General features: G+C 36.5%; 3 protein-coding genes across 6 annotated transcripts; 1 reads left to right on the top strand and 2 right to left on the bottom strand.

Annotated features, from left to right (window-relative positions):
• Positions 1-889: 889 nt before the first annotated feature.
• Positions 890-7259, bottom strand: LOC121247801 (ABC transporter C family member 8-like). Of its 2 annotated transcripts, XM_041146250.1 has the most exons (13): positions 7109-7259; positions 4854-6802; positions 4444-4764; positions 4272-4358; positions 3540-4163; positions 3251-3415; positions 2867-3161; positions 2569-2783; positions 2166-2471; positions 1701-1764; positions 1295-1534; positions 972-1121; positions 890-938 (listed from the first exon to the last, which is right to left on the bottom strand). In XM_041146250.1, the coding sequence occupies exons 1-12, from the start codon at positions 7131-7133 to the stop codon at positions 1000-1002; spliced, it is 4413 nt and encodes a 1470-aa protein (XP_041002184.1). In that variant the 5' UTR covers positions 7134-7259; the 3' UTR covers positions 890-938; positions 972-999. The 2 variants fall into 2 exon arrangements, with proteins under 2 accessions (XP_041002184.1, XP_041002185.1); XM_041146251.1 differs by lacking the exons at positions 890-938; positions 972-1121 and having other exon boundaries at positions 1404-1542.
• Positions 7260-19007: 11748 nt separating this feature from the next.
• LOC121246224 (inactive protein kinase SELMODRAFT_444075-like) lies at positions 19008-25036 on the top strand. 3 transcript variants are annotated; one of them, XM_041144300.1, is made up of 10 exons: positions 19008-19143; positions 19890-20360; positions 21020-21174; positions 21255-21349; positions 21522-22564; positions 22937-23097; positions 23336-23412; positions 23495-23642; positions 23876-24025; positions 24580-25036. In XM_041144300.1, the coding sequence occupies exons 2-10, from the start codon at positions 20180-20182 to the stop codon at positions 24820-24822; spliced, it is 2253 nt and encodes a 750-aa protein (XP_041000234.1). In that variant the 5' UTR covers positions 19008-19143; positions 19890-20179; the 3' UTR covers positions 24823-25036. The 3 variants fall into 3 exon arrangements, with proteins under 3 accessions (XP_041000234.1, XP_041000235.1, XP_041000236.1); XM_041144301.1 differs by lacking the exon at positions 19008-19143 and having other exon boundaries at positions 19559-20031; positions 20136-20360; XM_041144302.1 differs by lacking the exons at positions 19008-19143; positions 19890-20360 and adding an exon at positions 20814-20924.
• Positions 25037-26272: 1236 nt separating this feature from the next.
• Positions 26273-27609, bottom strand: LOC121246231 (PRA1 family protein F3-like). Its single transcript, XM_041144316.1, has one exon. It carries the CDS (start codon positions 27095-27097, stop codon positions 26552-26554), a length of 546 nt encoding a protein of 181 aa, XP_041000250.1. The 5' UTR covers positions 27098-27609; the 3' UTR covers positions 26273-26551.
• Between the last annotated feature and the right edge of the window lie 202 nt (positions 27610-27811).

Raw genomic sequence — 27811 nt, 5'->3', positions numbered from 1 at the left:
TGAAGTGTTACACAACATTTGATCTCCATAATTTCTCCTTTCCCAAACTACATCCTCGATCTCTTTCATCGTCCACTTCAATCGTTTAGTTTTTTTTTTTTTTTCCTGACTCGTTGGAATCGGATCCGGTTGGCAGTTGGCACAACACAAATGGTTATTTGTAGTTCGTCTTGTTCGACGAATGTCGCCACGACCAAGCTCATCTAATTACAAGACAGTCTGCTTCGATTGCTAAGGTTTCTTATGTTCTGCAAAAGAACCCCAAGTTTACTCGAAGAGATAGACTTCGACGACATTGTATCCATGGTAAACGAAGATGAACAGCTTCAAAGTTCAACCTGCTCTGTTTTATTTTGCTTTGCCATTGAGGAAGTTGAAGCAACCACTCCAACCCGAAGAAATGGCTACATTGGCGGTGAGAAATTTGCTACATTGATGGTTGTAGTGAAATGGAATTTGTTTTATTCTGCATTGATGAAGGCAAGTGGAGGTGAGAAATTTGCAGAGTATCACAAACTGAGAAATTTGCAGAATATTTGGGCGGCTCGGTTTTTTTGCACAGCCCTACCCCATGCTTATAAAAAATATCATCATATCTTATGAAAAACATTCCTAAACCTTGTGAAAAAGTTATAATTATAGAGTGTGGGAGTGAATAATGATTAATGCTAATAAATCCTTTATTTTAGAGAGTAAAAATCATCTTAATGTTTAAAAGATATCTGCATAAAACATGATCTCTCTTCCTTTGCTATTGCCAACGCTCCGTCCTTTGAATCCAATAAAAGAAATCTCAATGCAAGTTAAGTCGGCAGATCATACATTTCACGTCGTTGACATGGTAAGATTTAATTTGTAAAAATATTTAATTTCAAACTTTTTTTACAAAATGTCAACAGTAGAATGATTCTTCCATACCGACTTGTAGATGTAATTTCTCATTTCAATATAAGAATAAATCAATCTTCTTCCTCGCTATACTCATCATCACCTAATTCATTAGTTGTAGGGATTTCGGTAGGAATCTCTTTTGCAGCTCGACCAATATTCAGCCACAAGATTAGAGAAAGAGGAGTTGGTCTTCATAAGTTTTGAAGGCTCATCGTACTCCACCAACTTCCCTGCGATACAATTATTTTTACGTATTTTTTATACACATTCTATTAATGTGATTGATTGTATCATTATTTTTTAATATAAAATAATTATTTTAGTCATCACATCAGTGAAATATAAAAAGAATATATAAAAATGATTGTATGTAGCAGAACTCATCGAAAAATAAGAAGCATACTATGAGAGAGGACCATGACCATGTCACTGTCAATAACTGTTGGAACTCTATGAGCTACGGTGATCACAGTGCATTCTGAGAACTCCTGCCTGATAATTCTTTGTAGAATAGCATCGGTTGCAGAATCTATGGAAGCAGTAGCTTCATCAAGAACTAGAATTCTATTCCTCCTAAGAAGGACCCTTCCGAGACAAAAGAGTTGGCGTTGCCCTGTGCTCCAGTTGTCGCCTTCTTCACTCACTGTTGAACTACCAGGATTAGATAAAGAAATACAGGCAAATCTGCTGTAGAATTGCATCTAATTTCGACGGAAATAGGTAACATTCTAAAAAGGGTTCACCTCCAATCATTAATGCTTCATAGAAACCATCAAAGATTGTTCGTTAACCTCATAAATTTAACTCACCAGATGACTCTAGCAGATTTGGCAGGCTGCTAATTGCTGCCTTGAGCTGACACTTCTCCAAAGCCTGTATGCAAATGAAAAGGGTTATCAAATTATCTAAGGGAGTTTATTCAGGGATGGAATCAGAAAATTTGGTACGATTATTTTTACAAAATTTTTCATTACATCCTATTTTATCTAATTATTATAATTTTTTTAAATTTTTACGCGAAATAAAATAAACAATTCAATTTTTTCAAATCTTAAAATAAAAATAATATTAAAAAAATTTATTTTAATAATATTTTATTCAACTTTTAATTTTTATCTCAATTAATCTTATTTCATCTATCAAATCAAACTAGGCAAACTTTTTAAGTTGGAGGGTGGAGAACTAATTTTTATTGACCTCAAAAATTAATTTTTTTTAATGATTTTTTGAAATTTTGGGGGCCCCAAGCTTAAGTTGGGTCCGCCCTTGCTCACCTTCCATATTTCATCATCGGAGTAAAGGCCTAAAGGGTCCATGTTTGTTCGAACGCTACCCCTGAATAAAGTTGGTTCTTGAGGGATGATGCTTAGCCTTGTCCTCAAATCTTTGAGACCAATGGAGCATATGTCGAGTCCATCTATAAGAATTCTTCCACTTTCAGGCTCTACTAAACGAAATAAAGCACTTATTAATGTAGATTTGCCACTTCCTGTCCTTCCCACAACTCCAACTCTACTGCCTTCTCGGAATGTGCAAGTAATTCCCTTGAGAACTAGGGGAGCAGTTTGACGATATCTTATCTGAAACCAGAATAAACAAATAAAGTCATCACATTTAAGAACACCAGGGAGCAACTTCAGTGATGAAATTACTCAAATAACTGATTGATCTTCTTACATTGAGAGCTTGCAACTCAATCCTCCCCTTTGAAGGCCATGAAGATGGTGGTCTTCTGCCCTCCACAATATCTGGAGGCTCTGAAGATATATGCATGAATTGTTTGATCCGTTCAACTGAGATAATATAGTTGGATAAGTTGCAGAACCATCTTGTCAAAAAGACTTGAGTGCTTGTTAGGGTCAGAGCATATGAAAGGGAGAGTGCCACAAGCCCTGCATAAACCAAAAGAAGGGCAAAATAATTATCGTTTTCAGAAATCTAAAATTCGTAATTTAAACTAATGAACCGATATTACCTGGGGCTACAAAACCCTTAGGAAGTAAAACTAGGAGAAATGCTGTGGCGAAAAGGGTCAGGTTTTGAAGTGCTTCTACTCTTAAAAGTATCCATTCCATGGCAGCATTAGAATGAAAGAAAAGTCTAGCATCTGTGTCGATGAGTTTTATGTAGTTTTGGAAGAAGCTGTTCACCATGTTAAAAGCTCTGATATTGACTACTCCAAGTGATGTCTCAGCTACATAATTCATAATGGGAGCTTTTGTTGTTCCATTGATCCTTACTAGTTCTCTTGCAGAAGCTAGATAGTAACCCTATTGCCAAATCCACAAGTTAGGTACTTTATTCTATCGGTGTAGCGAGAAAGGTTGAAGAAATCAATACACTGAAAAATTGATTCTACCTGAAAATATGTTACAGCTGCCGTAGTCAGGCTGGCTACAATGACAACTTGCCATGTGACTGCGGCCATGATTCCAATCATTGTAAGAAACTCAATTGCAGAAACCACCAAAAATACCATTGAGAAAGGTATGTCAAAATCCAAAATACTTAAATCTGATGAAGCCTGTGAGATATAAAAACTGACATGAATGTCTGAAGACAATAGCTGGCCATAATGGTTAGACACAGTTTAGAGGGTACACAAAATGGCATGGTTTCAAGTCCTGCTGAGTTTGAAGAAATCTTACTCGGGTCAGAATTCGCCCAGATGGAGTTGAATCAAAGAACAGCATGGGAGCTTTGAAAATAGCATTGGTGAAACCCGAGAAGAAGGCTTTAGAAGCTTTCAATCCGAGATGGGCTGCGAATAAAGTCCTTAGATACACAAAGACAGCACTAAGTGCTGAAGTCACTGTGTAAACTCCAATCAACATGCCAGTAGTAATACTAGGAATTTGAATGCCTAGAGCTAGCCAATAAGTTGCAGCAGCCTGAAGGGCAACAAAAATAGACTGAGTTATTAAGCTTAGGCACAGAAAAAATGTCCCCTCTGAGACCTGAAGGTAGTCCCAGAATGGTTTCCATCCAACATCACCAATCTCTGTCTTCTCCTTTTCTGTTAGTTGTATTCCCGGCAAACATTCAAAGAAAATCTCCCCCTCGCTGTTTCCCTTCGTGAGGCAAGACCCTTGACACACCTCTATCTGAACAGAATCTACTTTCTGAGAAGATTCTACTTGGCTCTCGTTGTGTGAAGTATTGAGTACTGTCATTGCATCTCTATGAGCGTTAACAAGCTGTTCAAATGCAATCCCAGATGTCAAGAGCTCCTCATAGCTTCCTGATTGATTAATTTTCCCGTCCTCCATAACCTAAAAAGTGCAAAACCATGTCATCGATTCTATTTACCTAAAACACATGCATACATTAGTAATGCCAGTGTGTGTGTGTGTAAACATTAAATATCAAAGAACTTTTACCAGAATATGATCAACATTTTGGAGAAATTCCACCTGATGAGTCACTAAAATGACAGTTTTCTTTTCTAGAGCAGCCATGACACAGTTCTGCAGTTACATCTTTTTGAAATGAGTAAAATTAATAAAACCGAAGCCTTTGCCAGTTTCCATGGTCAAGGAGGATTTTTCTTACGTTGAATAAATATGCAGCAGTATGTGCATCTACTGCACTAAAGGGGTCATCCAGCAGATAGATATCAGCATCGTTGTATACTGCTCGAGCAAGTTGGATTCTCTGTTTCTGCCCTCCACTCATGTTGAGCCCTCTCTGACCTATCTCTGTGAGATCGCCATGATCGAAACTATTTATATCTTTATCTAAAGCACATGCTTTTATGGCTTTCTCATATCTTATCTGATCTATAGCCTGTCCAAAGAGTATATTATCACGGATTGTCCCACTTTGGATCCAAGAAGTTTGAGAAACATAGGCAATTGATCCATATACATTGACCTGTTGACATATATCAAAAGATAAAAATCAGTCACGCGTATTTAGTTCATGATAAAGAAAAAATGTATATTTTTTAAGTTGTAACTCACAGTTCCTGAAACTTTCGGTATCTCTCCAAGTATAGAATATAGGAGAGATGATTTCCCAGCTCCAACTGGCCCACAAATTCCAATTTTCTTCCCCGGATTAATTTCCAGATTTATTTCTCTGAGAGTTGGAGCCATGAATTCTGAATCCCAGCTGAAATTGCCACATTGAATTTTAATACTCTTATCCAAAATCTGGGATGGAGTTCTAATGATTTCATCATGTTGGAGCTCATCATCAAGCAGAAAGATATTTAGACGATCCAAAGAGACCTTGACTTGGATCAAAACTGAAAGACCCTCCGGTATCAATCTGACAGGTTCTCCCATGCATCTTAATGTTGCAAGAATTGTGAAGATTGTGCTAGCATTTAGTGGAGCACTTCTAAGAATGGCACATCCCAAGAAGATAACTGAAGAAATGATGGTTGGAGACGTCCAATACAATAATGTGCCATAAGCCTTTTTAAAATGTGCTTCAGCCAACCATTTGAATTCGCTATCACGAAGGGATTCAATCAAGTTCTTGAATTTCTCTTCCCATGATTGCAACTTTATGATTTTCATACTGTTTAGAATCTCAGAAGTGGTTCTGAGCCGCTCATCCTGGGCAATCATAAAGTTGGACTGACACTTCTGTAGTATCTTTGCAAATGGAAAATTAAGAAGGCCACAAATAAGAAGAAAGATCAAACCAGGAAAAGCGCCAATACCTACAACAGCAAAGAGGACACCAATGCCAAGAAAAAGTTGCAATCCAAAACTCCATCCTGAATGGAACCACCACGGAAATTCACCCATTCTGTAGGCATCGACTGCTACATAATTCACAATCTCCCCTGTTGAGTGCCTTTTCCTTCCCAAGCTCGTTAGCTTCAACTGCTTTTGATAGATTGCCACCATTAAGGCTGATCTCATCCTCATTCCTGACCTCCTTGAGTGGAAGAAGCAATGCCTTTGAGACAATGACTCTACCAACTTAGCAAGAATTAGACACCCTACTATACAAAGACCTTCAAATAGATCTTTCTCATGGCTATTTGCATGGTTCACGAAAGCATAGAGTATCAGAGGTGAAACGACCACAGAAATTGTCCTAAGAAATGCACAGATGGCAACAAAAATATTCTCTCTAAAATATACTTTTGCAATGGCCTGGAGAACCAGGTTGCTTGGTTTGTTTGAGACCCCCTTCCTCAGAAGGGATTCCCATGTATCAGAAAACTTCTGGTAGGCTAAATTGGCTTCATCTTCTGAAACTAGAGAAGGGATGTCTTCAAGAGCCAATGACTTAGAGTAACCAAGGCAAAGCAAAGAATTAATCCAAGAAAATGTCAACCTACTAAGAAAACTGGCCTGGCCTAGTTCAGTTTGGCCAATGTCGGACTTTTTGTCTAATAGAGGCTTGGATAGACTCTTCTCCGGGTTCTGTTGGGATATCAAGTGAGTGATGTTTCCACAAGCACAAAAGAGAAGTAAAAAGTTTACAGACCATGGCACCGTGTCAAAAATCTGAATGCTACGTTTTCTCAGTAGAATTTCGATGTTTAGAGCTGAAACTAGTAAAAAGCTTAACACCCACCAAACTGAGTTAAAAGTCTTGATCCATTTGAACCTTTGAACCAGCAAGGAAACTGTAAAAGAGACCCAAACCAGTCCTCTTACAAAGAAAATCAACGAGCTCAGATGATTGAATTCATCATTTTTGGCTATGAGATTCCAGAAACTGGCACTGAAATATGCAGTGCTAATAAGAGCACAACAGATTGAAACAACTATTGTGACCAAGTCTCTTCCATTAGAACCACTGAGGTAAAGCTTTCTTCTAGATTCTATAACCAAAATCAGATAGAAGACACAGAGAAGCAGAAGATTAACGCCATCTATGAAAGATCTTTGAATGCAGTAAGTACCCAAATCAAATTCTCCATCACATTTCCAAGAGAGCGCTCCTACATTTCCATTAATGAAGGACGCAAAAAAGTCAAAATCATAAAATTTAATGAAATTATACAGCTTTCAAAAGTATAAGAGTAAATAAACTCCATTTCATTCACTAAATGGCAAGAAAAAAGAAGGATCAAACTTGAAAACGAAAGGCAATGAATATATCAGAAAGAATGGCACTTGGGTTTATTGTCTGCAAGTGTCGACAAACACAATTCGTTATTTCATAATATAAAAAGAACCTTTCAAATTCCATTGCAAAACAACACAACACAAGCAAAGTAAGTTGCTATTGGATGTACGTAGAGTACCGAGTGAATTTCCGAAGGAAGCCATTGTTGTTGCTGGAACTTCTACGGTCAGCTTTGATCATTTAGCAGCTCGAAAGCCTATTAATAGGAATAACACTCGGAAGTATACGAGTAACTTTCTCCAGAATCAGTCCCCAAGGCATGCGTATCATGTTCAGAATCTTACGTTTTTCAAAAGAAAACTTGTTTGTTTTGGATTGCTCGTTAAATTGGCAACTTAGCTCAGCATGCAGCAGGCCAAGTGTTGGTATACGTGTGCATGCATTTGTTTGTTTCTACGACTACTTGTACGTATAAATATTCGATTCATGCATTCCTTACAGGCCCTCCGAAACGGCCCCATAATTGGATAGCACAAGCACTCAGGCACAGCCTTCCATTAAATTTTCTCAAAGCTTGAAAAGAGCCTTATCATCTCTAATAATTTTAATTAAGAAAACAACGTACACTTTGTTTTTTAGCGTTATATATTTGTATAATATTGTTGACGTGATATTCAGTCGATCAGTGGAAAAACACATTCTTCAATTACCAGCGTTTGGAGAATATAATTTTTTTTTTAAGTACTAGTTTAGTGTGGATGGGTTGAATGAATTTTAAACAAAATTTGGAGATTACATTATGAAGTGGGGTGGGCCGTGAGTATTGGATATGGGAGATTCAACAAGCATCGTAAGATCAGTGTTAGAGAAGCCCAAGACATACGAACGTTTGAGAGAGAGAGAGAGAGAGAGAGAGCAGCCTGCGCTACAATGTGCTCCTTTCCCACTGATCTTCTTCTGTTGTGTACGAAATGGGCTGAACCCAACCAGCCTACAGCAATTAGATTCGATCAGGTTTCAAAAGAATTAAAACTGAACAAGTCATGCTATTTATAAGTTGAGTAATATTAGATATAATCGTAGAGTACGTAAGTATTATGTAATTTTTTTAAAAAAAATAAATTTATTATTAAAAAATTATTATTATTTATATAGATCTTATATTTATTCATTTTATTTTTTTTTAAATCGCACAATACTTACATACTCTACGAATATAAATATCATTTCTTGCATCAATATACTATTTATTGTAGGATCTCCTTTAATTATAAAAAGTAAAAAGACTATTTATTAGTATATGTGGCATATCTTTACATCATATACATCACCGGCGTGTCCTGGACCCTGGTGTGTCAAAATATATATGAACTTGCAAATATAATTTTTCATTCTCTTTATTTGCTCTCTATCAATAATAGCAAAGATCAAGCGATAGGAGGAGAGTATTCACGAAGAAATATTTTATCAATAAAAATAATAATGATTTATTAAATTATAAAACTCTCTTTATTATAATAAGTCATAAATCGCATCAATTTATACATTTTTTTGTCATGATTTTTGTAGGCCTATCACTTATTGGATTCGCAAATGGGTTCCGTCCAAAATTAACAAGATGTCGGAGAGAATCAATATAACCATCCAAGTGTAAATCATCTATTATCTCTTCTTTGGACGGTCCGGATTGTCTTTTCTAGAAACCACGTTCTCCCTTGTTGTGTTATTACTGTATGCATGATACTGTAATAACCTTTTAGTCACACCAATTTTAACTTTTTTTTTTTTTTTTTTGAATCAAAACAATCCTCCGAATTTCATTAATAAGAATCATTTACAGCTTTTTCCTGTAGAATCAAACTATACAGACCCTCAGGGCCATCTTCCATCCATATCAACTCTTCACTTACATTCAATGAAAACTTTGTTAAAAGATCAGCTACTTTGTTTGCCTCTCTAAATGTATGAGTAACACGCCATTGAGGTCTGTTATATAGCAAACCCCGTATATCTTCAATTGTCTGACCTCTTCACTCCCAATTTTCTTCTCTATTGTTTACAGCTTTAACAATGCATAAAGCATCCCCTTCTAATTCAACTTCACCCATCTGCAACTCATCACACATCTTCATAGCTTTCCATAGAGCAGTAGCTTCCGCTTGAGCTGTTGTCATGACACTTGGTTTTGGTATACATGCAAATAACAGAATATCCCCTTTTTGATCTCGGAACACGATCCCAATCCCCATCCTCTTACTACCCTTCAAAAAGGCAGCATCCCAATTTATTTTTGTCACCCCCTCCCTTGGTTTTTTCCATCTCACCTCCCCTCTTTCTATAAAATTTCTTCTAGGGCATTATGCATTATTTGCTACTGTGTACTCAGTCCTTGTCATTTCAGCTTGCTTAAAGATACTAGCAGGACTATTGAAGCATGATTCAAATATAAATCTGTTCTTCCTTAACCAGATATTCCTCAAGACTATAGCAGTCAATTCCAATTCTTCCATACTCAAAGATTGTGACATTTTCCTCCATACAAACCCAAAATCCTATTCTTCTGATGGCCATTTTTGAACTGGACTTCTATTTTCTGCCCAGACATCCACTGCTGCAACACAACTCCATAAAACATGACAAATAGTTTCTTCATACTGATTACATATAGGGCAGCAAGGATTTTCAAGTATTTTCCTTTTAAGCAAGTTCTTTCTAGTTGGCAGGCAATTATTTAAAACTTTCCAAATGAAAAGCTTTGTAACCCTCGGGACATTTAATCTCCAAACACCATTCCATCCTTCATCTCCAAGAAAAACCCTCGAGGAGTCCCCTAGCAACCCTTTCCTCCTCTGCATTTCAAAATGGTAAGCAGATTTCACATTGAAAACCCCACTCTTAAAAGGTGCCCAAATTTGTTTATCTGGCCTACCAGCTCTACTGACAGGTAAACCACATATAATCCTAGCCTCAACCTCATTGAACACTTCTTTCACCAACTCCTCTTTCCACTCCCCCTTATCTCCATCAATGAGCACTGCCACCTTATCAACCTCATTTAAACACTTGATGGGAGATTTTATTTTATAAGAGGATAGTTGTGGAATCCACCTATCACCCCATATTTTTATACTCTCCTCATTACCAACCCTCCACACAAGCCCCTCTTTTAATAAGTTCAAAGCCCCCCACAAACTCCTCCAAATTAATGAAGGTTTACTACCTAGCTTTGCCTCCAACAAACCAAAAAGTTTAAAATACTTGTCATGTAAGACCCTGGCTGTAATAGATTTAGGATTTTTAAAAACTCTCCAACACTGCTTTGCTAGAAGAGCTTTATTGAAACTCTCAAGTTCCCTAAATCCAAGGCCACCACATTTTTTTGAAGCTCAGTCTCAACCACACTTTATCTTTGATTCCTCTAAAAGTATCATATCTAGATTTCCCCACCATTGCAGGTAATCCTAGATACTTTTCGAAGCTATTCTGAACTCGAGCACCCAAATCTGTTATAATCCTTTCCCAATCCCTTTTCCTACCATTTGAACTAAACATAATAGTGGTTTTCTATTTGTTTAGGCACTGCCCTGACGCCCTTTCATAAATTTTCAAAATGCCCCTTATTTTCACCCATTCCTTCCAACAAGCCCTTCCAAAAATGATGCAGTCATCAGCAAAGAGGAGGTGAGTAAGCTTTACTCCACCTCTTGCCACTGCCACTCCTTTAATCAACCCTGGCCCTTCAGCCTCATTTATCAAACCACTCAAGCCTTCAGCACATAATAGAAAAAGATAAGGAGAAAGGGGACAACCCTGTCTCAGCCCTCTCGATGGAATAATCACCTCTCCAGATTGTCCATTCAGCAACACAACATAGGAGACAGTGGTAATGCATGTCATGATCAAATTAATCCACCTCCTTCCAAAGCCCATTTTCACCATTATTGCCTCAAGGTAACACCACTCTACTCTGTCATAGGCTTTTGAGACGTCTAACTTCAAGGCCATTGTCTCCATCTTACCCTTTAGTCTGGTTTTCATAGAGTGAAGTGCTTCATAGGCTGCCACTACGTTATCCGTGATTAATCTATCAGGGATGAAGGCACTCTGATTCTATGAGATCACACCATTTAACACTTTCTTCAATCTATTTGCCAACATTTTTGCAATGAGTTTGTACAAGACGTTGCACAAGCTTATTGGCCTGAAATCCCTCACCACCATAGGCTCAGACAGCTTTGGAATCAATGCTATGTACTATGTACATGAAATTCAGAGATTTTTCAAACTTGCCATCATTCAGAAAACTCAAAGCTGCTTTATTGATCCCTTCACCCACAGTCCCCCATAAGTTTTGGTAAAAACAAGCACCATATCCATCTGGGCCAAGAGATTTATGAGGACCCATGTCTCGCAAAGCTACCTCCACTTCCTCCTTACTAAAGCTTTTTTCTAACTTCTCATTCATATAACTTGTTATTCTTTTATCAATGGGGCATATACATTCCTCAATAGCCTCCCTTGGTGGGGATTCAGATATATACACTTCAGAAAAATGCCTCTTAAAAGCTTCAGCTATCTCATTTTCCTCAGTTCTCAATACTGATTGAGCATCATTCACAAACAACACTCTGTTTATTTTCTTCCTCTGATTGGCACAAGCATGGAAGAATTTTGTATTCTTATCTCTCAATTTGTACCAATTCATCTTTGCCCTCTGTTTCCATCTTAGATCCTCCTGCTCAAGCAACTTCCCAACCTCTTTTTGCAGTTCTCTCAGTTCAACTACAGCCTCGGGACCCTCCATATCTTGCAATTCCTTTATCCTCTTTGTTAACTGCTATAGATTCCTTCCTATTTCCCTGTCTTTCTTTCTGAATTCTTTTGTTAACTCATCACTGCATTTTGACAACAGATTCTGCACATGTTTAATTGGCTCTAGTGTTAAATGCTTCTTTTCCCAGACTTTTTTCACAACCCCCTCACAATCATCCTCCTTTAGCCAGCTGGCCTCAAATTTAAATAGAAATCTTCTTCTCCTCTCCTTAAACTTTTCAATACTAGCAGTCATTAGCAAAGGTTTATGGTCTGAATTTCTTGCAACTAGACCTTCCACCTTGACTAAATGAAAGCTTCCTCTCCATTCCTTATTTGCTACATATCTGTCTAATCTTTTTTTTTGTAAAAGTATGATCAGCATGACCATTACTCCATGTAAAGCAATCCCCCACATAGCCCATATCAAATAGCTCATTTACTTCTAAAGCATCACGAAACATCCTCATCTGACCCTCAGGTCTCATCTGTCCCCCTTTCTTTTCATCTTGTGTCAAAATCTCGTTAAAGTCCCCCGCCACACACTAAGCTCTTCCCTCCCTAGGTTTTAAACTGGACAATAGCTCCTATGTGAACTTCCTCTTGGCAGCCTCTGGGTGCCCATAAAAACCAGTAAACAACCATTCTTTTCCATTATCATTTTTAACCATGGCATTAATATGCCATTGAGAAAAATTGATAATCTCCACCAAAACTTCACTAGTCCAAAAGAGAACCAAACCTCCCTTCCTTCCTAAAGAATCAACCACAAAACGGCCCTCAATTTTTAACTTGTTTTTTAACCCCTCTATTCTTCCTGCTTTCACCATTGTTTCTATTAGAAAAATCAAGCTTGGCCTCCTTTCCTTAACCATGAGGTTAAGGTCTTGAATTGTTCGTGGGTTGTCAAGCCCTCGGCAGTTCCATACTAAGGTTTTCATTGGTCTTGGTGGGGCTGCTCAGTAGCCTCCACCATACAATTTGAATCCATACCTTCCATCCCAACACTTCCCCTTCTCAATTTTTTTCCCCTTCTCTCCGTAGTTCTCATCCCGTCTGCATTATCAATAGCATTTCTTTTCAAAATCAAATTAGAAGGTTGAGACTCACCATAGGTTTTAAGGACACGAGCCCTCCTCTTCCAGTTACTAGCTCTTCCCTTCTTTTGTTCATTAACATTCATTAAGCTTGCTGAGTTGGATTCACTATCAGTAGCAAGTGAGAGGACCTCCTTAGGATCTTCTGTTGAGCTCACTGTTTTTGGCACCAAAGTTTGTTCTACTTTGATCAACTTCTGCTTCTCAACCCCTTGAGTCATCTCAACCACCTCTGTTGTCTCAATACCATCTTCCATGCTCCCCTTTTCCTTCCTCAATACACCTCCACCTGTCACCTCCTCTCCATTTTCCCCTTGATCAGTATTAGTGGAATTCCTTCTCATTCCCGGAGCTTTTGGTTACCTATCTGCCCGATTAAGTCTAACTGTTGAGGCCCTCATCCAAACTCCAAACTGTTTTGAGTCAATATCTTCATTTATATCCCCCAATTCTCCACCCAAACACCCCTTCTTTGAGTGCATTATACAACCACACCGAAAGCATTTTCTAGGTAGGTTTTCATACCTAAATGGAATCCAAAGCTGCTTTCCTTCAAAACTCACTGTTCTTCCTCGGGCTAAAGATTTTGTAAGCTCGCACTCCACCTTCACCCTCAGAAAGCGACCCCAAGCCACCTCATTCTCCTCACCTTCCACTTCTAGAACCTTCCCAATGGATTTACCAATCAATTCCCCCTTCTTGCAATTCATTCCTCCAAGCGGCAGGTTGTACATCTAGATCCAAAAGGTTGCCATTGTGAAATCCAAAAGGTGAGCCTGCGTACTTCCATCAAACGGTTTAAGGGCAAACATATGATTGTCAAACAGTCATGGGCATCCCGCAAGAACTCTGTTTCTATCTCCACGGTTTGCAAAGGTAACCACAAAAGTATTTGTTCCAATCTCAGTAAATTCCATACTCATGTTTACTCGCCAGATCTTCTCCATCATCTTCCTCACAGTTTCCTTACCGATCGTTCGATCTGAGCATATTTTCCCAACTAAGCTCTTTTCCCCCTTTCTCCGTAATTCCTCCATATTTCCCAAATCCACAGTTATCAGAATGCTCTCCTCATCATCCAGTCTTAATCGCTCCCATTTGACTTCAATTTCCTCCATCTTCGATCTTCACCACCACCGTCAATGGCTAACTTCAGCTCCCCTTACTCTACACGAGAATAAAGGAGACTAACTAACTTCTCCTCTGTCGCCTACTGGAGGAGAGAGAGAGACTTTTTTTTCTGTTAGATGCATCCACACCAATTTTAACTAAGCTGTAATATTAGAAATTGATAAACACGTAATTATTTTAATGAAATATAATTTTGTAAATTTATCTTAAAAATATTAAAAAAAAGTATTATCATTTTACAAAAATAATTATTCAAAATGTTGCGTGTATGTCAAGTAAATATTTTATTATACACTGGCTTGAAAATATATATATATTTTTATAATATTATGTTCTAGACTAGGCTATTGCCGTAAAAGTCAAAACATTAACTTAAATCCAACAACTTGTCAAAAATAGAATTGTCATTGAAACCTTTCTATGCCCGTCCTCTGCAATCAAAGATACGCAAACCAGCAATAAACGACAAACACATTCCATGTCCATACAGAACATCTGTTAATAAGATGAAATACAGTTGGGCACGACATGTTTTTTTTTTTCGTTGTGAGCAATTCAATGCTAATCAATTTGTCACCTCTCACTCATTTTTATATTAATTATTTAGATATATCACTCATACTGAAAATGAGAAGAATAATAATATTTATAATTTTAAAATATACAAATTTCGCATATATTTTTTTAAAATTTAAATAAGTCTGAAATTTATATATAAAAATAATTTTTAATAATATATTACATATATATTTTTTAAATTAAATATATTAAAATTATATCCAACATTACTCAGCTGTAAAAAAGGCACGGAGAATAATATCACGTTTTAATGGAAAAAAATTGCGGAAACGGGGGATAAATAATTGAAGCTGGTCTTATCAAAACAAAAGGAAGTTGGAAAGCTGTTCTCGTGGGCATGTCAGAGTGTCTTGTGATGGACTGGGCATTCTGAGCTGTAGATCAGTAGCTTTAAAGACAAGAAAGGCCCAGCTACATTTAATGAGCCAACTATCTTTAGAGGACCGATGTGTGATGGATCGTCAAAATCTTTATTTTTCTTTGTGTTTTTTTATTTTTTTGGGTAAGCTTGTCTGGTCAAAATCAAGAGTATGATTTTGGCAACCCTTAAATAAGGAAGGTGATATAATTATTATCTTTTATTATCTATTTATTTTTTTAATATTTAATACTTTTTATTTTTTATTTTATTTAATTGTTAAGAAAGTGATTATTAATAAATTTATATATTTTTAAAATTTTTTAATAATTAAATATGTTAAAAAAATACTTTAAAAAATGATAAAAATAAATAAATATATTATAAATAATAAATAGATAATAAAAGAGTAGAAAGCTATCATTACTCTTAGATAAATAGACTTTACTTTCCCAACGAATAAAGGTACTTAATTTCAATTTTAGAAACGCCTATCCCAAGATACCTAAAAATTCCAGAGTAGAAATAAATACAACTGTCATACCATACTACTCACTGCTTTCTAGGAAATTGGATAGTATATAACAAAATTACTATTAGTTGTACTTTCAATTTTCGTGTTTTTTATTAGTTTTGAGGGTAACTGCTACATATATATATATATATATATATATATATAAAGAAGTTATATAAAATAAATTTATATATTTATGTGATTTCATAAAATTCTTTAAATTTATTTTGTAAAAAATTTATTTTATAATCTAAAGTACAATATCAAAACACATCAATTTGTAAGTTTATTTTTATACATTTCTTTAAAAATAAGTCATATAGTTTTTCATTTATTTAATGTTAATATTAAGAAAGAATGAGAATATAATACTAAAATATAATAAATAACACTTATCAAGTGAGAATTAATAAAACGAGACGTTTTCATTATACTAATTTGTCAAACATACTCAGTAAATATTTTAAAAATAAAATTATACTCATCAATCATCCTTACACCATTCATAATTTTTTATCCTTAACAAGTATGTAGTGTAGAGATGATGAGAAGACAAATTTAATTAGTTTAACATAAATAAAAATAAGTGTAATGTGTAGAATGATGAATAGTAAAACTCTATAAAAAATAATTCATATAATACTCTCTTTACTCAAAACCTCTAAACTCAAAACATCATTAAGGAAATTAAGATCCCTCGAAGTTTGTAGATGAATTGTATGATTTAGAATGAGTGAGAGATATGAACTTGAAGTGAATTTTATAATATTATTCAACGTCTAATAAGAAATAACTCCGAGTATCCTCCTTTTGTGCCAAAATGATAGAATTTAAAAGTGAAAGAAAAATAGTCACTTATAATGAGTTATTTAGCCATTATTAAATATTTAGGGCATGTTTGCCAAATATGAAAACTTAGAAAAATTTCAAAATTTCTCATAACTTTATTTACAAATATTACTCGAATACAAAGTATTTTTCTAATTTCTAATTTTAAATTTTTTTATCTAATTGTTACCAAATCATTACTTAAAAATAAAAATCAATACAAATTTTATAAATTTCAAAACAAAACACAATAATCAATATAAATTTTACAAAATTAAAATAAAAATTATATTAAAAAATTATATTAAAACAATTTTTTTAAGTTTTATCCACCCACTCTCACAAAGCTCAATACAATACTTATTTGCAACATATTTTTATTCAATTATTTTTTCCTTTCATTTTTTAAAATTCAATAAAGCATTTTATTCAAATTATTTCAATATTATTCACAAAATTTTATAATATTTTTTTGATTTAAGCATCTAAACATGCCCTAGTTTAAGCAGAACCTCGAAGGATAGATCCAAATTCTCAAACAATGAATCATATTCCAGTCAACAAAATCAGGTCTTTGTTTATATTAGATATACTACGGGGATTTAAAAAATAAATAAATACAAACTATCGGTTTGAAAACAGGATTTAACTTTAATTATAAAAAATTCTCAGTGTCTGACGAGCTTATGAAATTGAGGGTCCTTGTCCCCATTTAATAAATCCAACTAAAAGACAAAGAGAACTTTCGGACGTGCTTGCGTGCAATCAACTTAATTTAATTAATTGCTAAAGTCTAAAATATAATTTACATATTAATGTAAGATAAATTAGGCAGCTGATTAGTTTGGAATGTAGTAAGATGCCGCTTCTAAAATAACTGACCTCACTTCGAAAAGCCAAGTTCCGCACACCCTCACACAAATATTTAAAAAAAATAATTTAACTACAATTTTTTTATTTATAAATTAATATTTAATATATCAAATTATAAATTTATTTTTTATTATAAAATCTTTTACACGCATATGGTACTCGTTCTCATTTAGTTTTGTTGTATATATAATTTTGTAATAATTGAGCAATTCCTTCTTGTGAATTCGAGTAAGAGGTTTGCAATTCATAATCTCAACATATTATATACTATATTTTTTTTTTTAATTTTTAAAAATTATTGTCAGTTTTATTTATTTTAAATCATTTAAACTTTTCTATTCATCATTTATACACTATATATTTGATAAAAATTAACAATTCGAATAATTTATTCACTTGAATTTGAATAAAAAGTCAGATGGCACCATCATTTAACAATCTCAATTTTAAAAAAATAATTTATTACTCATCATCTCTATATAATACACATTATATTTATATTTATTTTTTATTTTTTATTTTTTATTTTGTATAGTTTTATTATTCCTAAACTAGTCGAGTTTAGTGTGGGGTGATAAGGAAATAATGGGTAAAATTTTATAAAAAAAATTTAAAAAATCGTACGGTCGATAACAGTATTTTAACTGACACGTTCCCAGATATGCTTTTGTCTCCCTTGTATAACTAATTAGCAAGCTAAGACATAAGACAAAAAAACTATTTCATTTCGTAAAATTAGCATTAAATTAGTGTTCATAAAACAACGTAAAAGTCAAGTCCTCGAAACGCACGGAGTAATCAAGTGTTTCGCAGGTTCGAAAGCTGTAGGATCCTGAGCACGTGTCAGCGACCGATACGCCGTCGTTAAGTCGCAGTCCCCATGCAGAGGAGATAAATGATAAATCAAGCATTGGTTGGGTTACAGTTTACAAGGGGGAGTCTAGGGTAACAGCAGGCGGCCTATGGGGTTTTGCGTGGGGAGGTGACGGAGTAAACATTCGCGTGGGGGAAACGGGTGAACGTGACAGGTAAGGTGATGGGTGGGGTGACTGGCGAACTATTATCTAACCCCAGACGGCGATTGGTAACGGTGGTGGGGCAGATCTGTGGTACTACCTATCGTAATGTAGTTGGAGGTGGGCATGGTGGCGCCAGGAATGCTATTGTGAGCGCTGGGCGTATGGTTGAGAGATCACAACGGGGTTTGCGAAAGGGTATATTTCAGGTGTTATTTACGATTGTGGGATTGGGCCTGTGCGCTGAAGACGGGGTTTTGCAAAGGAAAGCATTGAGCGCTTCTATTTATTTTTGTGCTAAACTCGCGTAGAATTATTTATTTATTTATTATTATGTGAGTAATCGAATCCAAGGCTTTTATTTTAAAAGTTTGAGTGTTATGTCATCAGATCATATGTTTTAACAGTTCTAATAAAAGTTTGAAGTAAAGTAGAATTTATAAATTATTTTTATAAAATTTATTTATTAAAAATATTTATTTTTACTTTTTAATAATACTATTGAATAGTAGTACAAGATTTTAGAAATTGAAGGGGATATATATTTATAATTTTATACCATTCTTTAATTTGAAATAAAAGTATACCGGGCTGAACTTTTACCTTTCCGTCAAAAGCCAGATATTCCTCAGCCGCGCCAGCACAATTTTCAAATCTGAAATATCCGAGATATAAACGACGCCGTGTCATTCAGGCCACGACTGTGTGGAAGCTTGGAAGGGCTAATTCCGAAATAAAGTCCAAAACCAGGGGTATTGATATAGTCAAGAGTACCCCAACTTGGGGGATCCACAGAGAAATCAGCGGAACCCAAGTGACTGTGAGTCTGTGACTCATTTTGCAGACACAGATAATAAGAGGTGCATATATTTGTGTGCATGTAGTGGTGGGGGTGATGGACTCTCTCTCTCTCTCTCTCTCTCTGGGTTTCAAATTCAATCTTTCTTGCTTTAGTACGTGTTTGCGTTCTGCTCTGATCTGACGTGAAAGGAGTAGAAGAAAACAGTATAACTATCTCTTCTTTGTGTGTTTTTTTCTTCATGTTTTCTTCTTGATTGGTACTCTTTTTATATGTACATTTTTCTTAGCCGATAAATTTGTAAGGCTTTGCTGCTAAATGTGTGTGTGTGTATGCATGTTCGCGCTACTTAAAATTATTTCCTGAAGTTTCCTACCGTTTCTCAGGAACCTAACAAATATTGTCTTCAATTTCACGGTAGCGATGACGACCAGATTTTTAATGCGGGTTGTGCAGTGCTAGCAGACGGTGGAGTTTTGAAACCAGACTTAGTTTGATATTTTCCCAGCCAGTGAAACTTTTTTGCGGAGATTTACTGTCATTATACTGCCTCTCCGCCTCTCTGGTCATTTCCTTGATTTGATTGTATTTTGGTTTGACATGGAGCACTCCTAGTACTGGATTCAGTAGTGGAATCTTTGGCCTACGTTTTCTTAATTTCGTTTCCAGGGGAAAAAAAACAATCCGAGTTGCATCCAAATTCTGACAGTTTACTTTACCCTTTAAAGCTGTGTGTCTCACCGTTTTGACCAATTGATTTGAACGCTCGCCGGACTTCTACTTTCACAGTTGTGTCGTCTTGTGTTTTGTATCGGTTTGCATACCAGTGTTCGGATTCTCTTACGTTCGAGGCTTCAATCCTGGTTCTTTCTTTTTGAGCGAAAAGGGTAACTAGATCCAATGACGACATTGCCATTTTGAGAATTTTTATTCCAACAGTTCACTGGTTCAGCGCAGGGAAAAGTGACGTGAGGAGGGGGGTTTACAAAAGGGATTCGTGTGAAACGGTGAAAGGGGTCTTGTCATCTGTTGCTCTGCTAGTTCGGAATGGAACGATGAGCATGTCGTTCGTACATGTCTTGGAACCCAACATGGTGGGGGCAGAGTAATAATCCTTGTGGTTTTGTTCGTGTCGCTTTACTCATGTGCTGATGTGCTTCCGTCCTTGTATTGAAATGGTTCTGATGGGTTTCAACAATTGGATCTGTTGAACAAAAAGGTTTCTTCGTAATTGTATTGTCCATGAGTCAAGAACAGAAGAGAGGGAAGCAGGAGAAAGGCTCGGATGGAGCCGAGAAGGTTGTCGTTGCGGTTAAGGCATCGAAGGAAATTCCCAAGACAGCTCTGGTGTGGGCCTTGACCCATGTTGTTCAACCCGGGGACTGTATTACATTGCTTGTGGTTGTCCCTTCGCAAAGTTCCGGTATGTTTTCCTTGCCTCCTTTTGATTTGTACTCCTTTTCTTATCAAATTTCAGTAATTGCTAGTGATGGATGTGTTAATGCCTGTTATTGGAATACTTTTTCATATCGCTTTGGCACCTTTATTATAATTGGTGCTTTCCTTTTATTCCTTTCCCTTCTATGTTTCTGAGGATGTTAATCTTTATGTTGATTCCTCTCGAATCTATTTTGGTTTAATGTTTGGTTTTCTGGAAAAGTAATTCGCATTTTCCACACTGCTGGTCAACGTTGCTACTATTGGATCACTTTCAATTAATGTCAAGGAATGTGATACCTATTCTGTTTCTTGGGTTGTTGGGGCTGGATTTCCTTGCCTGGCCCAGAATTTATTGCAGTTTATGAAGATCACGTGAACCTTGGGTCCTCCCTCCTCTACACTGCAATTATAGTTTGCTTTCGGGAAACTAAAAATTTTTTGACATAAGTAATTAAATCCATCATTCGTTTGGCTAGTAGAGTTATTATGTTAATGGTGGTTTAGGGAACCCGTTGTCACACTGAAACCTTCGGTTTCAACTTTCAAGGTCCAGAAATTCCTGCGAGTTCTTTTTCATTTTCCAACTTTTCTGACTGATAGATAAACGCCAACTGACAAGTTTATTTTGCCACAATTCTTCAGGAAGAAAACTATGGGTTTTCCCCAGATTTACTGGGGACTGTGCTGGTGGTCACAGGAAATCTCATTCTATGTCAAGTTCAGAGCAGAACTGTGAAATTACAGATTCTTTCTCCCAAATGATCCTTCAACTTCATGATGTTTATAATCCAAATAAGGTAATATTTATTTCGAATCTTCAAAAATTTGCTTCTCCGGGTGTCAATTCCATGTTTCTCAAACTGATTCTGTTTTGTAGATAAATGTCACGATAAAAATTGTTTCTGGATCACCTTGCGGTGCAGTGGCTGCGGAGGCCAAAAGAGCTCAAGCCAGTTGGGTTGTAATAGACAAGTAATATTTTATTTCCTTTTTTTACATTCTAATTCGGCCTATATGTCTAAGCTTCTGAGGGGCATGAGGTCTTCATTAGTTCTTTCCTTTTGATATCTTGAGATAGAATTTATATTCTTACTTTTCATTGTGTACTCTGGCCTGTCTAATTCAATCAACTCTTTTTGAACAGACAGCTCAAGCATGAGGAAAAACGATGCATGGAAGAGTTGCAGTGCAACATTGTGGTTATGAAGCGTTCCCAGCCAAAAGTACTTCGCTTGAATTTGGTTGGATCACTTAAGAAACAGCCTGAAATAGCTCGTCCTTCACCTTCTGAGCTAGATGAAGCATCTAAAAAACATTCTAAACGGAAGAATGATTCCTTAAATTCTATTCGAGGGCCATTCGTGACTCCAACTAGTAGTCCAGAGTTAGGGACACCTTTTACAGCCACTGAAGCTGGAGCTTCATCAGTTTCAAGCTCAGATCCAGGAACTTCACCATTTTTCATCTCAGAGATGAATGGAGATCTTAAGAAAGATGATTCACTAGTCATTAAACAAAACCAAGATCCCAATGATACCAATTCAGACACAGACAGTGACCATTTATCTTCCTCTTCATCAAGTTTAAGGTTCCAGCCGTGGATGGCTGAATTTCTAAGTTCTAATCTTCAACCCTCACAACACATAGATGGAAGCTCAAAGAGACATATTGATGAGCCTCAAACATCAAAATCCAAAGCTTTACTAGAGAAGTTCTCAAAACTTGATGGAGAAGCTGAAATTGGAATGCTGAACTATGGAACTGATATAGACTTCAGTGGAAATGTGAGAGAAGCAGTATCCTTATCGAGAAATGCACCTCTTGGCCCCCCTCCATTGTGTTCTATATGTCAACACAAGGCACCTGTTTTTGGAAAACCTCCAAGGTGGTTTAGCTATGCTGAACTGGAGCTTGCTACAGGTGGATTTTCACAAGCCAATTTCTTGGCAGAAGGAGGTTTTGGATCTGTTCATAGAGGTGTATTACCTGATGGCCAGGCAGTTGCTGTCAAGCAACACAAATTGGCTAGTTCTCAGGGGGATCTTGAATTTTGCTCAGAAGTAGAAGTTCTGAGCTGTGCTCAGCACCGAAATGTTGTCATGCTGATTGGGTTCTGTATTGAGGACAGAAGAAGGTTGCTGGTATATGAATATATATGCAATGGGTCACTGGATTCTCATCTATATGGTAATTTTATTGGAATTGGGGGGGGGGGGGGGGGGTCAACTTGAGACCGTAATGCTATTTCATTTACTGAAATATTTTTCTTTTAAAACACAGCTTAAAGCATATGAACTTTGGCAGGTACAATGTGGAACCTCTTATTATGCTGCTTCTGAACTTGATGTTGCATGTAAAGAAATCTGAACAAACTTAAAAATATTTCACTTAATTGCCTTTAAGACCTACTCATTCTCTTTTTAATATAATTATTAACAGTTTTATTTACACATCATTATCATCTCAGATTTTTAGCATTAATTAGAATTAAGTTTCAGAAGTTAAATTTTTGCTGGCAACTCTAGTTGTCAATGTCACAAGGATTCGGCTTCGTTACAGGACGGCATCAAGATCCATTAGAATGGTCTGCACGGCACAAAATAGCTGTGGGAGCTGCTCGGGGGCTACGATATCTTCATGAAGAATGCAGGGTGGGCTGCATTGTTCACCGTGACATGCGGCCAAACAACATCCTCATCACCCATGATTTTGAACCACTGGTATGTCAATTTCATATAGTCCTATCTAATTTGGAGAAAGTCAAATCTGAAGACATCGTTCTTCGCTGTAGCGTCCTTAAACATCAATCAGAGCCTTTTTTTTCAAATTTTAAAGATCCCCTTGATATTGAGATGTTGCTTTAGATGTTTTTCAAGTTGTCAATTGTGTTATTACACTTTTCACCGTGTAGAGAAATTGTTTAGTGTTGTCATCTTGGTCCAACTTGTGCTTTGCAAGGTTGGGGATTTTGGCCTGGCAAGGTGGCAGCCTGATGGAGACACGGGTGTGGAAACTAGAGTAATTGGAACATTTGGGTAAGAATGACAACTTTTGTTTTTATCTTATAATTTCCCCATTCAATTATAGAATCCCATGAGCCATTCTGCTGCGCTGTAGGTACTTGGCTCCAGAATATGCAGAAAGTGGCCAAATCACAGAAAAAGCCGATGTTTACTCTTTTGGGGTTGTATTGGTGGAACTTGTTACAGGAAGAAAAGCAGTAGACCTCTACCGTCCCAAGGGCCAGCAGTGTCTAACGGAATGGGTACGGTTTATTGCATTCTAATTATTTTTCTGTTGATCCATAATGGCATGTCATGCTTTCTTGTGAGTGCATGCCTAGTAATGTAAGAAATAAAAAATAGTGCCCAGAAACATGCTTAACTCCTGACAAGGCCAAATAGAAAATCGAAATTGTAGATTTTGTGGTGGTTGCTCCAGCTGTAGGTTCTTTGGTTGATTCTTTGTGATTTACATATGCTTTTGGATTTGGTGCAGGCACGCCCATTGTTGGATGAATATGCCATTGAGGAACTTATTGATCCACAATTGGGGAATCGATATTCAGAAAATGAGGTGTATTGCATGCTGCATGCTGCATCTTTATGCATACGGAGGGATCCTCATTCTAGGCCTCGCATGTCACAGGTAGAGAGAACATTAAAAGATAACATTTATCGCTCCTTAATTTTGATTAAACACTGGGGAAAGGTTAAAAACGCCAGCATGTCATGTTGAAATCCTGTTTCTCTGGTGATAGGCAACGCATAGTTTGCAAATATCACCCAGAAGAAACACTAATCAGACGTGGGAACAAGTTGCTTGCCTATAGGGTTTCCTATTTTGCAAGCTAGAATCGGAGATAAAGAAGTCAGAAAGAAGGACAATTGGATGGAAGTAGGAATCAAACTAGTGGCCAAAAGGCTAGATTTTTTATTTTATTATATTTTTTGAATGTTGTACGATCAGTGGGAGCCTGTTTCTTGGGAGAAAGCAGGTTCGCTGTAGGTATTTTATGGGTTTTGGGATAAATTTCAATGGGGAAGTTCATAGGTATAGGAAGAAGTACTGTCATGAAGTGGGCTTTGAATTTCTGAAAACTTGCTTTAAATTATCTTACAGTATTTCCTTGCATACTTGCAAAGTTGAGCCAGTTGTCACTGTCATCTTTCGTTTACCTATTTTACCTTCTTGTGGTGAAGGTGCTCCGCATATTGGAAGGTGACATGGTCATGGACCCTAGTTACATGTCAACACCTGGATATGATGTAGGAAACAGGAGTGGTCGGATTTTCGCAGAGCAACAACAACAATATAGCGGTCACCTAACGAAAGAGCTAGAGGCAATGGAAGGGCTTAGCGGGAAGCTGTCTCTTGATAGTCCAAGGCCACCTTGTTGGGAGAGGAATAAGGCAAGAAGGACTTTATGTGATGATCATTCGTAAACAACCTCACCCCTTCATAACTATTGCCAAGTAATGGCACGCCAAATTATGTTAATCTCTCTTCTCCTTCTCTCTTAATCTCTTTGTTTCTTAATCTTCTGTTTCTGTTTAGTATTTTCTTCTCCCGTTTATATTTTGGTTATGTACAGAAGGGGTAGTAGGGAATGTAGCAAGGTCTTGTAATTCTTTTGGAAATGAAGAAAATGGTTTGAAATGGCCGCGTTCAAACTTCGGTGAATGAATATAGGGTTTTGCTATACATCAGCCACTATTCACTCCCACACCTCACACCTGATAGTCTTTTTTTTTTTTTTTTTTTTTTTCCCATAGTCGGGCGTTTTTCATAGAATGTGAGGTAGTGAATAGTAACTGATGGAAAGAATTATTCAATATATATTGTCTGGGGTTATATATTCTATCTCACTTGTAAACCTGTCATCTAATATCAAATCATGGGATGATGAGAAAATAGACGATGAATATATTTTTTCTATTGTCTGTGATGGTTTGCCTATGCATTATCAGAGTGGGATGTGAATGTGCAGATGACACGCAAGGTATGCACAACACATTTATATGTTTGTTCAGAATGAAAGGGGATGGCTCAGATGCTGGTTCACCTTTTTTTATCATGCCTGAGTAACTAACTACACGTAGTTAAGATCTTTAAAGATCATCTTTGAAATCTTCTTGTCGTAGCTTGATGTTTTAAATATAACCCTCATTTAATCAATCTAGAAAAAAAAAAAAAAATCCCTCCAAAATAATGGTTAGTGGATGGTCCGAAATTGAACAACATTACTCGTTTTTATTGAAAAAGGGAGTGTCGGAGAATTCGATTACCAGACATTTCTAGTAGAAAATAAAGACAAACAACATCCAGCTCTACTACACGTTGCTCAAATCTTTGTTAAGAACCCAACTCCTTATTTTTAATAAAATGATTTGTGTAAAGATGTTATATTAAATTTTTAAAAATAAAAAAAAAAGAATAAAAGTATTATAAAATTAAAATATTGTGATAATATAATTTTTATTTTAAACTTAAAAAAATATATAAATTTTGCTACTTATCACCCCACACACCAATACTTTTTTTTTAAAAAATTGTTTTTGATTTTATTTTTCTTAAATTAATTGAATTTTTCTACTCATAATTTATATATCACATATTTGATAAGCTAAAAATAAATAAATAAAAAATAGTATGTTTAGATGATAAATAAAATTTTTCTTTTGTAATGGGACCATCACATCTTGCATAATGCATTGCTGGTGTTGTCTTTTATTTTTATTTTTTTGTAAAGTTACATTTAAAAAAATAATAATTCTATATACAATCGAAGTACGTAAATGTCGTGTAATCGCTTTGAAAATTATTAAAAAATTAATTTTTTTCATATGAATTTCACATTTATTCACTTTTTTTAAAATGATTACATAACGATTGCACAAATCACGATTGTAAATATATTTTTTCTTTAAAAAAAACCTAAAAAAAAATTAAATATATTACCCTTTGTGGCTTCCCAAAGAAGTCGGAGAAGATTTGAACCACCCCTTCAAAGCACCCAAAAAATACGTAGCATGACCAATTATACCAACAAATTTCATCGATTAAAAGTCATAAAAAAAACTGGAATAAAACAAAAGCAAATTGGTGGAAAATTACAGAAAATTTAAAAAAGAAAAAGAAAAAAGAAACTAGATGAAAAGGAAGCGGAATTAATTAAGTAGATCCAGTGAAGCCAGCAGCCTCTTCGTCCGAGTACAAATCGTCGGTCTTCCTCACAGCCGCGTGCACCAGTATCACCACCACTGCGATCAACAGCGCCACCAGGATATTCACCGTCGCGTGCGTCAACAACAAGAACACCACCGTCAGCACGGCCAACACAATCAGCACCACCCTGTCATCGATTGTCCGGTTGAAGATCACCAGCGGCTCATCGCGCAAGAAGTACAGGAACAGCCACACGGCCATCATTACCACGAACACGATAAGCGAGATTGGGTGCCACAGCAAGCTGAGGAAAAGAATCAGCAGCGCCACGATGGCGTAGTTCATGCGGAAGAAGGCAACGTTGGTGCGGACCCTGGCTATGGCGTCGGCGACGCTGGCGGGGATGCCAAAGGAGTGGAAGTTGAACATGAGCTTCCATGGACGGCGAGTTCCGAGCCCGGTTTTGATTCTCTCTTTGGCACGCGAGATGTACTCAAGGTTTGTGGACGGTCCGGGTGGGGAAGAGGTCGGAATGGTGCCGTAGGAGGTCATGCTTGTTCCGGCCCTGAAGCTGTTCGAGAATTTGATTCTTTGTGGGGGTTAAAAAAGTAGGGAGAAAGGGGAAAGATGGATTGGGGAGAATTGTGTGAAAGGGAAACTTGGGGAGGTGGTGTGTTTAGAGAATAGAATTTTGGAGTATAAATTAGGGAGAGGATATTTCGGGGCTTATAAAAAGATAGACGGGTCATGCGTGTGGTGACCGAGTGAGGTGCATTTCCCGGAGAGAAGAACAGGGGCCATCAGCCATGGAATCTGGACGTGATTTCTCTTCTTGTGGGTACACTTGGGTTCTTGAAGATCAATTATGACCAACCCAACAACGGATGGGAGAATATCAATTATGGTTAAACCCCAAATCGGGTTCGGACAACAGCAAAATTCCCAAGAAAACAGGACAAAAGTCGACAAGAGCGGAAAAGCTTGATTTTACATCCATGAATGAGTTTCATCGTGTGTACTGGAGAGGAGATTGCGGGTGTATTTTCGATATGTGGAATGTTTATTTATGTTATTTTAATGCTATTAGGAGAATGAACATCGAACACCCCTAAATGCCACTCTCGGGGATTCTGACCCGTAGCTTTTTGTGTAGATGCCTGCTCCACCCAAATTATTTTAATATTTTTAAAAATTATGATTTTTTTTTTTCAAAAAATTAGTAACTCTGAAATATTGTAATGTCTAATAAATAACTATTTCTCCATT

This window comes from Juglans microcarpa x Juglans regia, chromosome 1S (assembly GCF_004785595.1).
Source record: "Juglans microcarpa x Juglans regia isolate MS1-56 chromosome 1S, Jm3101_v1.0, whole genome shotgun sequence".
NCBI classification, from domain to species: domain Eukaryota; kingdom Viridiplantae; phylum Streptophyta; class Magnoliopsida; order Fagales; family Juglandaceae; genus Juglans; species Juglans microcarpa x Juglans regia.
The sequence above is the reverse complement of the archived record's forward strand: the minus strand, read 5'-3'. Positions and strand labels throughout refer to the sequence as shown.

Excerpts from the sequence above, each read along its gene's own strand:
- LOC121246231 (XM_041144316.1), bottom strand. The coding sequence starts at position 27,097 with ATGACCTCCTACGGCACCATTCCGACCTCTTCCCCACCCGGACCGTCC.
- LOC121246224 (XM_041144300.1), top strand. The coding sequence starts at position 20,180 with ATGAGTCAAGAACAGAAGAGAGGGAAGCAGGAGAAAGGCTCGGATGGA. Across the intron at positions 21,350-21,521 it reads AGTTGGGTTGTAATAGACAA|ACAGCTCAAGCATGAGGAAA; the intron begins GTAATATTTTAT and ends CTTTTTGAACAG. Across the intron at positions 23,098-23,335 it reads CCCATGATTTTGAACCACTG|GTTGGGGATTTTGGCCTGGC; the intron begins GTATGTCAATTT and ends GTGCTTTGCAAG.
- LOC121247801 (XM_041146250.1), bottom strand. The coding sequence starts at position 7,133 with ATGGCTTCCTTCGGAAATTCACTCG. Across the intron at positions 4,359-4,443 it reads CTGCTGCATATTTATTCAAC|AACTGTGTCATGGCTGCTCT; the intron begins GTAAGAAAAATC and ends ATGTAACTGCAG. Across the intron at positions 4,164-4,271 it reads AAAATGTTGATCATATTCTG|GTTATGGAGGACGGGAAAAT; the intron begins GTAAAAGTTCTT and ends TGCACTTTTTAG.